General features: G+C 46.4%; 1 protein-coding gene across 1 annotated transcript; it reads left to right on the plus strand.

Annotated features, from left to right (window-relative positions):
* Window positions 1–6737: 6737 nt before the first annotated feature.
* LOC308273436 (butyrophilin subfamily 2 member A2-like) lies at window positions 6738–16300 on the plus strand (the record flags this gene model as incomplete). The annotated part of the gene is made up of 7 exons (XM_080710549.1): window positions 6738–6822; window positions 7644–7991; window positions 11756–12037; window positions 12673–12843; window positions 13428–13448; window positions 13543–13569; window positions 15678–16300. 7 exons carry the CDS (start codon window positions 6738–6740, stop codon window positions 16298–16300), a joined length of 1557 nt encoding a protein of 518 aa, XP_080566675.1.
* Between the last annotated feature and the right edge of the window lie 1737 nt (window positions 16301–18037).

The following is an 18037-nucleotide window of genomic DNA, read 5'->3' on the forward strand; positions in this document are numbered from 1 at the left end:
GAGGACACCTAGGGAGCCGCTTGTCACTCCAGTTGTTCAGGGGAAGAATAAATAGAGACTGCCTGGGCTAAGGTCCGCCTCTTTCCCCTTCCCAACCACTGAGGCTTCTGAGATGCAGTGTTGACCTGGTGCTTTCTTCTCGCTCCTCCTTTCCGCAGCGACTGTGACTCTGGATCCAGACACGGCCTACTTTGAACTCTTTCTGTCTGAAGATCGTCGAAGCGTGAGGCGCAAAAACACACAGCAGGATCTTCTGGAAAAACCTGGAAGGTTTTTATTTGATCCTTGTGTGCTGGGCCACGAAGCCTTTTCTTCAGGGAGACATTACTGGGAGGTAGAAGTGGGGGACAGGGATTTCTGGGGGCTCGGCGTTTGTGAAGAAAATTCCAGAAAGGAGTGGGGGATCAGAGAGTCACCTCAAAATGGGATCTGGGCTATGGAGCTGTGTGCTAATAAGTACCAGGCCCTCACCGTCCCTCCGACTCTCCTTCCTCTGAGTGATGCCCCCAGTCGGGTGGGGATCTTCCTGAACTACGAGGCTGGGGCAGTCTCCTTCTATAATGTGGCGGATGGGTCCCACATCTACACTTTCCCCCAAGCCTCCTTCTCTGGGCCCCTCCGGCCTTATTTCTGCCTCTGGTTCTACCACGCAACCCCTCTGATTCTCTGTCGCTGAGGCCTCCGGGCCTGGCCTCTCTCTCTATGGAATCCCCAGGGGGAACTCTGCACTGACTTCGAGGACATCTGCCCCTGAGCTCCCAGCCTGCCCTGAGCTTCCAGCCTGCCCGGTGTGGCACTGAGCTCCTTTGAACCTCGCTCTCAGAGAGGCAGCCAGTCTTCCTAAGCTGGGGCTGACCGGTGCACAGTCCCTCAGGCATGAAGTGTCCAGCCCCAAGAAAATTTTCAAGCAACCACAGAGACTTGACTGAAGTGCCTGTCTAGTGCTACCATCCCATCTGAAAGCTAAACAAAAAGCAGCAAAGGAAAGCAGACAAGAAATATCGATGGGCAGAAGGATCCCCGCTCTTCAAAGATGAAAAAGAAACAGAAGGTGGTTTTTTCACGTCAGTATTAAAGGACAGTGGGAAGCCAAGTCTGGATGGGCTTTGCCAGTTCACAGTTTTTTCATATAAGAACTTACTTGATTTTATTTTGATCCACAGAAATTTTGGTCAGATAATAAATAAATCCATAAAACATAAATAAATAAATCCATAGAAGCTGGGCATGGCGGCACATGCTTGTAATCCCAGCATTTGGGAGACAGAGACAGGAGGATTGCGGTTCACAGACAGCCTCAGCTACTTAGTGAGGCCCCTTGCAACTCAGTAAGACCCTGTTTTATTTTTTATTTATTTATTTATTTATTTATTTATTTATTTATTTATTTATTTATGGTGGTACTGGGGGTAGAACCCAGAGGCTTCCTACCTCCGGGCTACTTCCAGACCCATTTTATATTTTATTTGGAAACAGGGTCACACTAAGTTGCTGAGGCTGACTTCGAACCTGCACGATCCTCCTGTCTCAGCCTCCCAAGCGTGGGGATTACAAGCGTGCGCCACCACGCCTGGCTTAAGACCCTGTTTTAAAATAAAAAATAGGGCTGATGGTGTAGCTTGGAAGTAGACTGCCTCTGGGTTCCATTCCCACTACCACCACAAAAAATAAGTAAATAAATAAATAAATCCAGAGGAAGAGTCACTTCCCCTAAAGATCTTCCTGGCCTGTCACTAAACTGCATCTAATATTCTTCCATCAATTGCTACCTCAATATGACCTCTAAGAACCTAATAAACTCATTATTAAATGATTGTAATGATCTTACATCATGGTGCACCCCAGATGTGTGTGTGTGTGTGTGTGTGTGTGTGTGTGTGTATGTGTGTGTGTGTGTGTGTGTGTGTGCCTGGTGATTAAAATCCAGAGGCACTCTACCTCCAAGTTATACTCCCAGTCCGATTTCATTTCTTATTTGGTAACAGGGTCTCACTAGGTTGCCAAGAGCCTTCTTGGCATTTGAACCTTCTAGCTTTGAGCCTGCAACCTGCCTATCTCAGGCTTCCATGTACTGAGATTATAAGCGTGCACCACCATGCCCAACTCACCCCAGATTTTTCAAAAGTTCTTTTCCAGTTTGCAAATTTGCTTACTTCTTTCATAAATAACTTCCTTCCTAAAATAATACTTCATCAACAGTTAAACACTAATTTTCTAACATTTTTTTCTACTGAAAAATGAACCTATATATATGTATATATCAAAGTCCTTGACATCATATATATACTATATATACATACATACACACACACACATATATATGTATATATATATATATATTTCCATGATATGTTTCTCTTTGTGTGTGTGTGGTAATGGGGATGAAACCCAAGGCCTTTCTACTTCCAGGCTACCCTCCCAGGCCTATTTTATATTTTATTTGGAAACAGGGTCTTACTAAGTTGCTGAGAGCCTCACTAAATAGCTGAGGCTGGCTTCAAACCTGCATGATCCTCCTGTCTCAGCCTCCCAAATACTGGGATTACAAGCATGGGCTACCACACCCAGACACAACATGTTTCTTTTACCTAAACATTAATATATTATTCATAACAAATAATATATATAATATTATATATATTAATTATATAATAATATATTGCTCTCTTCTTTCTTACTAACAATGCTATATAAATATCTTCCCATCTAAATCATTGTACTTTCTCCAATCACTTCCACAAAATAAGTTTCCAAGTTGCTTTTGTTAGGATAAATTCTGGAAAATTAGATTTTGGTCAAAAGAACACTGGATTCTTCTTCTTCTCCTTCTCCTTCTTTTTTTTTTTTTTTTTTTTTTTTGAGCGTCTGGGGATGGAACCCTGGAACCCAGGGGCATTCGACCTCCGAGCTACACAACCTGCCCTATTTTTTATTCTTTATTTTGAAACCAGTTCTCACTGAGTTGCAGAGAGCCTCACTAAGTAGCTGAGGCTGTCTGCGAACTGCGATCCTCTGGTCTCAGCCTCCCGAATGCTGGGATTACAAGCATGTGCCACCAGGCCTGCTTTGGATTATTCTGAAGTACATGCACATACCTACCAAGTAGGTACCACACATAAGCACACACAAATCTCCCTCTGCAAAGCAGAGAAGGAACCTGCTTTACTTTGCTCTGGTAATTAATTCTAGGTCCTTCCTTTGGTCCTCATTCCTTATTCAGAAACCCCTGGCTTTAAGTGGCCTAATTCTATTGCCCTCTCTGTCTTGGTGTTTGTCAGATCATGCCATTGGGAAAAGCTTGTGCTAAGCTTTTTTGCTTATGCATTGAACGATAACTGAACGAGTGCAGAGTTTTGAGCTGGACCTCATAAGGAGAGAGAAATCACATCATGTGGATGTAGGAATGCAGGAAGAAAAGTCTTCCCCAGCCTGAGGTTTTAGTTAAGGAAGTCCTTTCCAATATTAGAGTTAAGGGAATAGGATATAGAAATAGGGCATAATGTAGGATGTTAGCATATATATAAGGTTAGAATAAGAATGTAGCAGTTTGTGTAAGCAATGAATTGAGTAAACGGGCAAACTTCTTACTTCTGTTATAATCGGCTTAAAATCCTGGCTTAGACACCGGAGATAGTGTCCAGAGATAGCCGTTTGTCTTAGATAGGGGTGGTATGTAGAGAATGTTGGGAGCTTGTAAAAGTTTATCTGTCGGGAAACATTTGCTAGTTAGGGGCGGCTCTTGAAGCACGAGCTCACATCCCCCGTAGGGAAGACAAAGGAGACCCTTGGTGGGCAATGACGTAGGGAGGCAGCTCTGTGAAACCATTTGCTATAATTCAAATGTATGTGTGATGGCTTTTAAAATTATTGGTTGTACCTGTTTACCAGTTTATTTGATTGGATGTATCTTTGGCGGGCTCCTCTTTGGTGGGCTCTGACGTGTGTGCCCACTCCCTATTCCGGCTATAAAGTCAGAGCGGGCGGGAGGCTGGGGGTCGGCCCTCGACTGAACTCCCTCGACTGGTGAGTGACGTCTGGGTTTCGACCCCTGGCTAGCCAGGAAAGAGATGCAGCACAATAAACCCTGCATGGTATTACATCTCTTGTGTGTCCTCCGTTATCTGGGTCGGTGGGTGAATCTCGAACTCTTCAGTGGATATCTGCCCTGAGGAGCTGATACTCTAGTCACTGGAAAGATGCAACTGATAGCTATATAACAATAATATAGGGCAGAATTCCGGAACAGTCAAAGCTCTGGGTGTCAGAGGAGGTAAGAACACTTCAAGCTGAGATCCTAAGAGTTGATAGAGGGGGTATACATGAAGGCTGGTCAGGAGGTGAATGGAGAAGAAATTCAGGGGGTGGGGGAGGAAGGCTCACCACAGGACATACAGTGGACATTTCAGGGGTTATACGTTGATTCCTGAACTTGGGAATTCTGGATCAGTGAGGTCGTTGGCTTCCACGACAGAAAAGAATTTCAGCTTGTACCAATCAGACACATAGAGACTTATTTAGGAAAGTAGGAAATACACATTCAAGAGAGAATGCAGTCCATCTCAAGAAGAAGAGAGAGACCCTTTGGGAGTGCAGGAGCCTTTCTTTATAGGAGACTTAAATGAGAGGTGGGCAGAAAATATGTGAGGATGATCTCTAGTAGTCACAAGTGATTTAGGGTGTGCCCTGTTCTGACCACTGTCTTATTATTTGGCATCCTTCTGAACTATCCGAGGGCAACCAACAGTGTTGATTTTTTTTTTCCCTATTGGAGATTAAACCCAGGGACATTCTAGCTTCAAGCTATACTCCCATCCCTATTTTATTTTTATTTGGAAACAGAGTCTCCCTAGGTTGATAAGAGTCTCAGTACTTGTTGAGATTGCCCTCAAACTTGCAATCCTCCTGTCCCAGTCTCCCAAGTACTGAGATGACAGGTGCTACAACACCACACACACACACACACACACACACACACACACACACACACACACACACAGCCTAAGGTTACTCTCTGGAGTAGTGCCCCGAGGAGATTCCTCTTTTGTGCAATCTGTTATCTGATAAACAGGCACCTCCCTAAGGATGATCCACAGAGCCCAGGGGCTCTTTTAAATTCCTCCTGCTATAAATAAGTTTCTATGAAGTCCTAAAAAAAAAAAAAATGTTTGAAAGTGACTTGGTAAGGCAATTTTACTTTTTGCAAAAAGACATCCTGCACCAGTAAAGTCAGGTGTGCAGGAACAGCATAGTGGGAAACAGCTAGGTATTTTCATTTTCTTTCCTTTTGCAAAAGTGGGTATTGAACCCAGGGGTATTCTACCTCCACGCTGCTATATCCCTAGCGAGATGTGTGTGTGTGTGTGTGTGTGTGTGTGTGTGTGTGTGTGTGTGTGTGTTATTGGGGGTTGAACTCAGAGCCATTCTACCCCTGGGCTACACCCCAACCCTATTTTATTTTGAAACAGGGCCTCGTTAAGTAGGGGAAGGTCTTGCTAAATTGCTGAAGCTGGCCTCCAACCTGCGATCCGCCTGTCTCAGCCTCCCAAGTACTAGGATTACAAGCGGGCCGCCACCACGCCCGCCTATACCCAATATTTTTTGAGTGAATTGTAAAGTCTTTTCAGCGAAGGGCCAAGCAGGTGGTGTCCACCAGCTGCCTCCTGCTTACGGCTACCTAGACCCTCCTCCACCCAAGCTCCAGCTCCGCCTCTCAAACAAGATTCCCTGCCTTTGTAGAAAGGGCAACTTCCACCCTCCAAACTCCACCCCTCCTCCAGGGGCCTCTTGTGGCAGGCAGCCACAATTCTCCGGGAATCTCAAGGCTCTGGGGGGAAAGGAAAGAAAAACAGCATTTTGTTACTGTACAAGAAAAAGAAAATAAAAAGACCCGTTGTACTAAAAAAGCTATTCGCTGCTGGCAATTTTATCTCCCACCAAACTTCTACGCTGTGTATTCTACCCAGTAATTGGTGACAGAATCAGGACGCCATTGGCTGCCGACCCAAAGCCAGCCAATCAGGGGCTCTGAGCCGCTCATCAGAAATCTTAGGGCTTGATGTTCGCGGAGTGGGCCGGGTCCGAGATCCCGGGTTCTGTCTGAATCTCCGTGTACTGAGACTAGTGCGAAGCAGAAAAAAGTTCTCTTCGCTGTTTTGGCACGTTCTCTGGTGGTGAGGGTGCCCATGGGCATGTTGGAGAGAAGAGGGACGTCCTGAAATCGTCACTTGAGTGTCAGAGAAGAAAAGAAAACACAGATAATTCTGCAAGGTAAGAAGGGTCGGATGTGGGAGGGTAGGTGGGGACCCAGTCTGCTGGAGAAGCAAAGCTATGCCTGGAATAGGGAAAGCCATCCGGGGGGAGGTGCGACCACACCCGGCCCTACCTGGGCTCCCTGGCCTGGTTCACCTGGAGGGGAGAAAAGGGAGGGAGGGAGTGTGTGTGGAGGTGTATCAAGTGACCGCGAAGAAACTGGACTCTGGAAAGAGAAGTGAGCCCAAGAGGGCAGAAAACGGCCTGTGGTTGTGTTGTTCTTTATTTCATGGTATGTTTGACGGACCGGCTACCAAGGGAGTACCTGAGCCTCTGCCCAGGACAGAAATCAGGGTGCTCACAAAACCTTCATGGTGACAAAAAGTTTGACCTAGATGAATGTGTGCCAAGTCTTCTTGGCTGATTTCTCCTCCTCTGTGCCCTTAGGCTTCTAGCCCCAGCCTGTCCTAGGTGTGTCCTGGGTACTGATGGAGCCAGCGACTTCTTGGCACGGCTGTCCGCCAGCCTCCCTCCTCTTCCTCCCCTTCCTCCGACTGTTTGCCCTGGTCTCAGGTAGGGTTTTATGCGCTTTGCTTCTATCAGCTTTTTAGAGCGCAGCATCAACGCTGCAGTCTGCAGAGAGGAAGAAGGGCTTGCAGCAGTGTTGATCTGTCCTTTCATTCTGAATGTGTTAACTGAATTCACACCAGCGTGGCCATATAATTGTAAATTTAACCCCACATAATCAAGCATTAATATTTATGTATTTATTTATTTATTGTGGTATTAGGGATTGAACCCAGGGACATTCTACCTCTGAGCTACATTCCAAGTCCTATTTTTATTTATTTTTTACTTCAAAACAGGGTCTCACTAAGTTGGCTGAGGCTGGTCTCAAACCCACAATCTTCTTATCTCAGCCTCCTAAGTACTGGGATTACAGGCATGTGCCATCACATCTAGCACACATTAATATTTAAATGCAAAATGTTACCAATGACATATTTACTCTGTTTTCACCAAACCTTCAAAAGCCTGTTTCACACTTACAACTCATTTTAATTAGGACTAGCTCATGGGTGCACTATTGGACAGTTTGAGTTTATGCTACACTCAGGCACTGTGCTAGATTAGGAGCAGAGAGGGAAAGGTCCCTAGAAGCACAGGGTCTACAAAATGGGCTTAGAGTGAGCTTTTCAGTGTCTTCATCACAAAACACAGGCAGCCTCAATAGGGTCTGCTCTCAGGCATGCTCCAGGTCCCCAGAATCCTCAGCCCAGGAACTCCTGTGACTTTGGAAAGAATTTGTCTATCCTCTGGGATACGCACATCCCTTCCCACTGTAGATCTTTGATGGCCAGAGTCATGTCTGATTCTCACCCTTTGTTGAACAGCCCAGTTTACTGTCATGGGGCCAGCTGACCCAATCCTGGCCATGGTAGGAGAAAAAACCACATTACACTGCCACTTGTCACCTGAGAAAAATGCAGAGGATATGGAGGTGCGGTGGTTCCGGTCCCAGTTCTCCCCTGCAGTGTTCGTGTATAAGGGCAGGCGAGAAAGAACAGAGGAGCAGATGGAAGAGTACCAGGGGAGAACCACCTTCGTGAGCAAGGACATCAGCAAGGGGAGCCTGGCTGTGATCATACACAACGTCACTGCCCACGAGGACGGTACCTACCGCTGTTACTTCCAGGAAGGCCGGTCCTATGATGAGGCCATCGCACGCGTCGAGGTGGCAGGTGAGTGGCTCTGTTTTGTTCTGTGGCCTTTTCCCAGTGTGACTTTTGTGGAAAGTTTCTCTCCTAAATTCAGACCCTCTGAAGAGCACCTGGCTTTTTACTGTAAACCCCTTTGCACAGGGAGAGTGGCTTCCTCTTAACCCGAGGCCACATAAAGGTGTGGCCATCCATAAAGTGGATGTCACTTGTTGAGAATCACAGAGAACTCAACTGTGGCCTTGAGCAGGGGAATTAGAGACAACTCTTATACCTGCTTTAGCCCCAAAATGAGCACTTGGGAGAATGACAGAAACCACTGTCAATAAACGCAACAAGACCCTTGGAATAAAAAAACTGGCCAGAAAGCTACAACATAGAAACATCTCACTTACTGATCAATAGTAACCTTGCCTTTTCTTTTCTTTATTTTTTTTTTTTTCAGCGGGTCTGGGGATGGAACCCAGGGGCATTCGACCTCTGGTCTGCACCCCCTGCCCTATTTTTTTTATTCTTTATTTTGAAACCAGGTCTCACTGAGTTGCAGAGGACTTCACTAAGTAGCTGAGGCTGTCCGCGAACTGCGATCCTCCGGTCTCAGCCTCTGGAATGCTGGGATTACAAGTGTGCACCACCATGCCTGGCTGATAATCTTGCCTTTCCTCCTTCTTCTGGTGCTGATTATGGGAAGAGTGACTGACATGTAAATAGATGATTGCATTAAAGCATGATTAGGTACAGAGGCAAAATTATATACTGTACCTGGTAGCTCCAGAAAAACTAAAGGAGGATTCTGCCAGGAGCAATTTGGCAAGACTTCAGAATAAACCATGGCGACTGAACTGGGATTTCTAGGAGTATATTAATAATGGCTTAAGGGACCACTCACTCCCTAGGGTCAGGATATTATGCTCTAAAATAAATGTTTGAAGACTGGACGTGCCATTAAGACAGAGATGAGTTAATGATGGCATTTCATTCTTCAAGGGGGTGGAAGTGAGGTTTGGGGAGAGTATGACTTTCCCAGGGAGCCTCCAATGGAAAGCAGAGGAGAACTCGGATTTTTTACTAATAAGGGAACCTTGTTTCTGAATAACACTGCATGTCTTGGAAGGAAGGCTCCTTCACAGTTGCACAGCTGATTTATGGTGATTATGTGCCAGAAATCTATTCTGAGTTAGGTTGCAAGTTCTCTCTCTCTCTCTCTCTCTCTCTCTCTCCCTCTCTCTCTCTCTCTCTCTCTCTCTCTCTCATTTTATTTTTTGGTACTGGAAATTGAACCCAGGGGTATTCTATTTTTTAGCTACACCCCAATTCCTTTTTATTTTTTTATTTTTATTTTTTGGTGGTACTGGGGATGGAACCCTTCTACATCCAGGCTACACTCCCAGACATATATATATATATATTTGTGTGTGTGTGTGTGTGTGTGTGTTTGTGGTACTGGGGGTGGAACCCAGAGGCTTTCTACCTCCGGGCTATACTCCCAGACCTTTTTTATATTTTATTTGGAAACAGGGTCTCACTAAGTTGCTGAGAGCCTCACTAAATAGCTGAGGCTAGCTTCGAACTCGTGCGATTCTCCTGTCTCAGCCTCCCAAGCGCGGGGATTACAAGCGTACGCCACCACGCCCGGCTTATATATATTTTTAAATTGGAAACAGGATCTCTTAAGCCAGAGAGCTGGCTTCAAACCTGCGCCATCCTCCTGTCTCTGCCTTGCAAGCGCAGGGATTACAAGCATGTGCCACCATGCCCAGCTTTTTTATTTTGAAACAGGGTCTCAGTAAGTTGCTGAAAGCACTGAGTCTGGCATTGACCTTGCAATCTTTCTGTCTTAGCCTCCCAAGTACTAAAATTACTCAGCTTGTTCTTGTTTTTCCTTCTTGATTTTGTTTATTGGGTTGGTTGGCTGAATGATTTTGTCCTTTAGTCTATTACCTCATCCTTATTAAACCCACTGGAATATTTCATTTGGACTTTTTTCTAATTTGCTGAGTCTTTTGCTTTGGGGTTTGTATTTGTGTGTGTGTTTAGTACTGGGGATGAAACCCAGGGGCCTTCTACCTCCAGGCTACACTCCCAGACCTATTTTATATTTTATTTGGACACAGGGTCTCTTAAACCAGCTGAGGCTGGCTTCGAACCAAGCATGGGGATTACAAGAGTGTGCCACCATGCCCGGCTTATTCTTCTTTTTTTTTGAAGCAGGGTCTCACTGAGTTGCAAAGGGCCTCATTAAGTAGCTGAGGCTGTCTGGCAACCGCAATCCTTTGGTCTCAGCCTCCTGAATGCTGAGATTACAAACATGTCACCATGCCCAGCTGCTGAGTTAAGTCCTATTCTACTTGAAGGTTTCTGTGAGTCTTCAAGTCTTCAGGTCTATAGCTAGTTGGGTTTTGTGGGTCTTTTTTGCTTTTTTTTTTCTTTCTTCACAAAAATAAAATTCAACAGGAAGTACTAGACTGAAATGAGTATTTAATATCCTGTCTTTGGCATAAGTTTTTGGGTAGGCTTAACAAAGGAACCACTCAGCAGAAGTTTGGAAGATCACTGGGCATGTGAAGTCGGCCAGGACCAGTCATCCACACCTTCCTCACATCAGTATTACCTTTAATCAAAGACTCTTTGAAAAAGAGAATATAATAGGAAGAGTCTGGATGCAGGATGTTTTGGAATGTCCTTCTGATGATGCATATATGGAGGAGATGATATTGTTATTTTAAACATCTTGGGTGCCTTCAGATCTTTCTAACAGGTGACCGAGGGGAGGCACTGTACACAGTCACCCAACTGAGCCTCTGAGAGGTAAATGTCTCCAAAGTGGACAAAGGTTGGCTTTGTAAAATCACTCTATCTACTCTGCTCAAAGCAGCTCCTATGGTAGTGACAGCTGCAGACTCTCCCTCACTGTTTGTGCAGGGAAAAGAAACCATGACATAAAGCCCTGAACTAGAAGAGGACAGTGTCTTGAGGTCCAAACAGTTCTTAAGACTGAGGCAGGTTTCTGTCCTTGTGCTGGTCTAGAACTTCAGGAGGCCAGGGCCACTGAGGAGGTGGCCCAAGGAACAGAAAGTGAAGCCCTAGGCCTGCTGGTTTCAGGTTGGACAAGACGTACCCCTCAGAAATGAGACAATTGAAGCTTCTGTCAGAATAAATCAAGCATTTGTTTTTTTGTTTTTGTTTTTGGCGGGTCTGGGAATGGAACCCAGGGGCATTCGACTTCCAAGCTACACCCCCTGCCCTATTTCTTATTCTTTATTTTGAAACCGGGTCTCACTAAGTTGCAGAGGGCCTCGCTAAGTAGCTGACGCTGTCCGCGAACCGCCATCCTCCGGTCTCAACCTCCTGAATGCTGGGATTACAAGCGTGCAACACCACGCCCAGCTTAAATCAAACATTTCTAGCAGAAAAGACTGAGTGTGGCACTGGGAAGGGCAGGTGGGTAGAGCAGGGAGAGTGCATGTAATGCTGTCTTTTGCTCTTTGGGATCTCAGTTTGCTTGGCATATGGGTCTCCTTGTGCTCCAGGATCAAGGTTCTTTTTTCTTCCCTTTATATTTCCTTTCCTCCTACCTTCTTCCTCTGGCCATTCTTCTTGTCCTTCCTTCTTTCTTACACAGAAAGAGAACTGTAGAAATGCATGGAACTTGCGGGTTCTGTGTCCCTGGGTAGTGCCCACCTGCTTCTCCTCCGTGCTGTAGCTCCCACCACCAAGAGCTGATCTTCTAAATCATGGTGGCTGAGGTACCATTGCCATTTTAGCCAACCCCTGGTCCTCCTCCCTAGGCCTGGGCTCTAAGCCCCTAATCGAAATGAAAGGCCATGAGGATGGAGGCATCCGACTGGAGTGTACATCTGGAGGGTGGTACCCAGAGCCCCATGCAGTATGGAGGGACCCCTACGGTGAGGCTCTGCCTGCCGAGGAAGAGGCCTACACTGCCAATGAGGATGGCCTCTTCACAGTCACCACTGCCGTGATCATCAGAGACTGCTCCGTGAGGAACATGACCTGCTCCATCAACAACACTCGGCTCGGCCAGGAGGTGGAAACTGTGATTTTCATTCCAGGTTAGCCTCTGCTCTGTGCACACTCATTGTGTGAAAATAAGATTCTCTGCAGACAGACTGAGGCGTGGAGTAGTGATAGAGGACAGGAATATGGGTGGAAGGGTCCTGGCTGGGAAGAGCTGGGCTACGTCCTCTTCCTCTGTCACACGGGAAAGTCAAGGAGTTGGAGAATACATGAGTTTGGAGCTTCTCCTCCAAAAGAAAACGTGATCCATTTTTCTCTAAGGTCTCTGTGCTGCAGCAAATTTTACACAGTAAGAGCAATCATTAACTGAATACTACACGGGCCACAGGCACACTTCAGCTTTATTCTGAACGAAACAAGAAGCATTTGAGGGTCTTAGCAAAAAATCAACATGCTGTCTAGCTCCTCTGTTGAGGACAGACTGCCTGCCTGAGAGGCTGTCAGGGCAGCATCATGGCCACTTAACTCCCGGAGCTCCCCGCACTCATGTAGCTCTGGGAGTTTCTGTTTCCTGCTTCCTGGGTCCCAGCCATTGTGTAGCCAGCCAGTGTCTTTCCTCCTGGGGTTTCTGCAGAATAAGACCCAGCCAAGAGGGGCCTGCGCAAGCTCTTCAGATGTGCCACCCCCACTCCCGTCCTTTTTCTCTGTAACCGGGCTTCTCCCTTTTCAGAACCCCTCGTGTCCAGCGTGTCTCCCTGGATGATGGTGTCCCTGGTTGTGGTCCTGCCTATTCTGGTCCTCCTCATGTCTGGGAGCATCTGTCTCATCAGGAAACGTCACAGGGAAAAGGAGATTCCATCCGTGGAAAAAGAGACTGACCACGAAGAGAAAGAAATTGCACGTAAGGAAACTGGGGAAGAATGTGTAGGAAAAGAAAAAGATGTCAAATAAAAAGTAAAAGAACTTGGGCGTGGTGGCACACACTTGTCATCCTAGGACTTGAGAGGCTGAGACAGGAGGATCGCAGGTTCGTGACCAGCCTCAGAAACTTTGTTGAGACCCTGTTGCAAATAAAGAATAAAAAATTGGGCTGGGAGTGTAGCTTGGAGGTAGAATGCCCCTGGATTCAATCCCCAGCATCACACACACACACACACACACACACACACACACACACACACAGAGTAAATAAAAGGAAAAGAAAAGAAAGAATGGAAAGAAAGGAAACCATTCCAATGGCCAGTGGCGGGGGCTTGGAATGCCTACATTCCAGTAATTAACCTCTCAGAGCATTCTTTCCTCCATCCCAGCACCATTGCACCTGTTACCTGGCAGAAATAATGCTGCTACTACCCTGCCATCTGGTTTCTAATTTCTGAGGGTTCCCAGAAATTAGCATGGGAGGAAGGCTGACAGAAAGAGTCAGTCCTTCATATATATCCAAACTCTACTCAGAACATTATTTCATATCTGTTTCTTTTTCAGAGCAACTTCAAGAAGAACTGCGTAAGTTTCATCTTTCCTGACCTACTCCTTGCACAGTTTGTGTTCTGCTTGGTTAGCTGTTGTCTCATGGCCTTCGCCTCTCTGTTGCTTGCAGGATGGAGAAGAACCCTCTTACATGCTGGTGAGTGCCCCTGGCTCCTTTAGACCCTCAGCTTTCTCCTAGAGCCAGCCAACAGGACTCTAGTGGTGAACAAGGCCCACGGCCTTGGGGTGGACTGCAGGGCGGTTTACCAGCAGGCGACTCAGTGCTGGCCCTTTGCCTTTCTGTCAGAAAATCCTCCCAGTTTTTAATGGTCCCTATAGTTTACCTCCCACAGTCTCCCCCCCCCCCCCAGTACTGGGGATTGTACCCAGGCTCATTCCACCTCCAACCTATACCCCTAGGCCTATTTTTAATTCCTTATTTTGAAACAGGGTCTCACTACATTGTAGAGGACCTCACTGAGTAGCTGAGGCTGGCTGAGAACCTGCTGTTCTCCTGTCTCAGCCTCCCAAGTACTGGGATTACAAGAGTGTGCCATGCCTGGATTTTTTTTTTTTTTAACGATGGTACTAGGGATTAAACCCAGGAGTATTCTACCTCTGAGCTTCACCCCCAGCCCTTTTTAATTTTTTTTTTTTTTTTTTTGTCTTGAAACAGGGTCTCCTTAGGTTACTGAAAGTCTCACTAAGTTGCTGAGACTATCCTTGAACCTGTGATCCTCCTGTCTCACCCTCCCAAATACTGGGATTACAGGCATACACCACTATACTCACACACTCCTTCCTTTTTAAAAATAACAATGCCTAAACCGGGGGTGGTGATGCATGGTTGTAATCCCAGCATTCAGGAGGCTGAGACCTGAGGATCGCGGTTCGAGGACAACCTAACTACATAGTGAGGCCCTCCGCAACTTAGTGAGACCCTGTTTCAAAATAAAGATTAAAAAAACAGGGCAGGGGTGTAGCTCGGAGGTCAAATGCTCCTGGGTTCCATTCCCAGACTCACAAATATTAAAAATAAAAAATAAATAACAATGCCTAGCTGGGGATAGTGGTGCATGCTTGTAATCCCAGTACTTGGGAGGCTGAAACAGGAGGATTGCACAGGTTCAAAGCCAGCTCAACTACTTAGTGAGGCTCTCAGAAACTTAGTGAGACCCTGTTTTCAAATTAAATATAAAACAGGTCTGGAAGTATAGTCCAGAGGTAGAAAGCCCTTGGATTCTAACCCCAGTACCACACACACACACACACACACACACACACGAATAACAATGCCTGATTACCAAAGGTCTCCCATACAAAGCATACCTGCTTAACTTAGATCCTGGATTAGCGTGAAAGAAGGCAGGCTGTTTTGGCTATAACCTGGGAGATGGTTAGACTCTGCACAGTTGAAATCCTTCAGGGGAAAACACAATAAACTTCCTTGCCCTTCCTCAATGGTGCACAATTAGGTATCAGAAATGCCTCCTTCTGGACGAGCACTGTATCACCTCTGGGACACAATCATAGCTTGTCACAGTCAGACATCATTTCAGCATAATAAGAAAAGTAGACAGAATAAGCAACAATAATACAAATGGGAGAGAGTGGAGTTGGAAACATTTTCTATTCCCAGAGATGAATTACTGTCCACTTCAGAGCTGTGTTGTTAAAGCAAAAGCAAATGAAAGTATCTCTCCCCTGCACTTTCTCTCAGGCAGCAGGTTAGCTTTGGGGGACATCTGCCTGCCTTCTTCATCCTATGGAGGGTGCGCATGTCCATCATTTCAATCAGCTGTCACCTGATTAAAGAACACAGGGGACCAATAAAAAGACCCTGTATCACTGAGGACTGTATAATGAGAATCCCTAAGTATTAACTGATTCTTGTTTGGGGAGAGTAGGAGATAAAGCCTCTTTGCTGGTTCAAGCCAAATTGGATGGTTTCTAACTAAACTATCCCAGAGGTCATATATTGTGAATGGTCAGGCAGATCTGAGGATGGTAATGAGAAATAGGAACCATTCCTATTGTTCAGTTGCTAAACTGGGTTCTGTGGAGCCCCAGCTCCACCGAGGGCAGTGTTCTTCCCCTAAGACATGCAGCTTCAGTAAGGCTCAATCTATGAACTGCCCTTGATCAAAGGGCGTTTTTGTGGAAAAGGATGCCACCCATCAGCTCTCCAGGATGCTCTGGGGACCAGAAGTCTTAGACCTCCAGGGATCCTCAGCCCCTGGGACTAACTCTGAGACTTCTCTGCAGCTGATGTAGTCCTGGACCCAGACACAGCTCATCCCGAGCTCTTCCTGGCAGAGGACTGCAGAAGTGTGAGGCGAGGGTTCCACCGGCAGAGCGTGCCTGACCACCCTGGGAGGTTCGACTGTCGGCCGTGTGTCCTGGGCCGGGAGGGCTTCTCCTCAGGGAGGCACTTCTGGGAAGTCGAGGTGGACCATGTGATGGTGTGGGCTGTGGGGATTTGCAGAGACAGCGTGGAGAGAAAAGGCGAGGCCTTGCTGACTCCTCAGAATGGCTTCTGGACTCTAGAGCTGTTTGGAAACCAGTATCGTGCCCTGGCCTCCCCTGAAAAGATCCTTCCTGTGAGAGAGCGCCTTCGCCGAGTGGCCATCTTCCTGGACTACGAAGCTGGTGATGTCTCCTTCTACAACATGAGAGACAGGTCACACATCTACACGTGTCCACGAGTGGCCTTTACTGGGCCTCTGAAACCCTTCTTCAGGCTGGGTTCAGATGACTGCCCCCTATATATCTGCCCTGCACTCACAGGGGCACGGGGCCTCACAGTACCTGAGGGTGGCCTGATCCTGCACAGAGCCGGGACCCCCCACCAGGCACTGGACCAGTTCCTTGATCTCAGAGCCATGTAGGGAAGGCAAGGATGCTGCACAGCATCCCTTGGTGGGATACAGACCCCTCCTCCTTCTGGTTGCTAAGGACATCTTAGCTGCTTCCTTTACACCTAGTTAGATCCCATCCTGTTCTTGAGTTTACTGGGCTGGGTTAAGTTGCTCATTTGTTTGCAAGTGTAGGGCAGTGCCCAGTCTAAGGGAATAGGTGCTGGGGCAGCCAAGAGAAATGTGTGAGAGGGCAAAGGCAGGAGATCTGTCAAAACAAGGTCGGGGCACACACACTGGACACTGTGGATTTGGGCCAGGGCAATTGGATACACCAGGAAGAAGAAGGCAGGAACCACAGAGCTCCTGAGAGAAGAACCCCAAACAGAGGTCAGAATTAAGGAAGGAATCAAGAGAATCAAGGAGCCACTACCCAGTGGTTGAGTGCAGTAGAGGTGGGAGGGTCAGGATCCAGGCTGGGCAGATGAGGCTGGACCAAGTTAACTGCAGGACTCAGAACCAATGAGAAAGCTGGGCATGGTGGCGCACGCTTGTAATCCCTGTGCTTGGGAGGCTGAGACAGGAGGATCGTACAGGTTCAAAGCCAGCCTCAGCTACTTAGTGAGGCTCTCAGCAACTTAGTGAGACCCTGTTTCCAAATAAAATAGAAAAAGGTCTGGGAGTATAGCCTGGAGGTAGAAAGCCTCTAAGTTCCACCCCTAGTACCACAAAAAAAAAAAAGAGAGAAAGAAAGAAAGAAAGAAAGAAAGAAAGAAAGAAAGAAAGAAAGAAAGAAAGAAAGAAAGAAAGAACCATTGAGAACCAAAGTCTCAGCTCTGGCTTCAGGATGCCTGCAGATACTTAAAAATTATTGATGGAATTGGGCGTGGGACTTACGCCTGTAATCCCAGCATTTGGGAGGCTGAGACAAGAGGAAAACAGGTTTGCAGACAACTTTAGATACTGAGTGAGGTCCTTTGCAACTCAGTGAGATCCTGTTTTAAAATAAAGAATAAACTGGGTGTGGTGGCGCACGCTTCTAATCCCAGCATTTGGGAGGCTGAGACAGGATGATCTCAGTTTGCAGACAGCCTCAGCTACTACTTAGTGAGGCCCTTTGCAACCCAGTGAGATCCTGTTCCAAAATAAAGAATAAAAATTAGGGCTGAGGGTGTCGCCCAAAGGTAGAATGCCCCTGAATTCCATCCCCAGTAACGCAAAAAGAAAGAAAAGAAAAGATTAAAAATAGGACTAGGGGTATAGCTTGGAGATAGAATGTCCCAGGTTCCATCCCCAGTACTGCAAAGAAAAATAAAATTATTGAGGGAGCTGTGTGTGGTGGCTCACTTGTAATCCCAGTACTTAGGAGGCTGACACAGAAGAATTGCAAGTTTGTGACCAGCCTCAGCTACTTACTGAGGGCCTCTGCAACTTAGTGAGACCCTGTTTCAAAATAAAAAGAAAATTTAAAAAATAGGTTTGGCGGTATACCTTGGGGGTAGAATGCCCCTGGGTTCAATCCTCAGTACTGGGGGAAAAAAATGAGGATTCCAAAGATCTTTTGTTTACTTAAATTAGTATCTGTTATTTATGCATTTGAGATTGAAGTTGAGAAGCATAAAAAAGCTATTTATTAGCTGGGCATGGTGGTGCATGTTTTTTATTTTATTTTATTTTTTGGTGGTACTGGGGTTCCTGGAAGCCCTTCTACCTCTGGGCTACACTCCCAGACCTATTTTTACATTTTTATTTGGAAACAGAGTCTCAAAG

The sequence above is a fragment of the Muscardinus avellanarius genome, assembly GCF_963383645.1.
Source record: "Muscardinus avellanarius genome assembly, chromosome: 14".
In the NCBI taxonomy this organism is placed as follows: Eukaryota; Metazoa; Chordata; class Mammalia; order Rodentia; family Gliridae; genus Muscardinus; species Muscardinus avellanarius.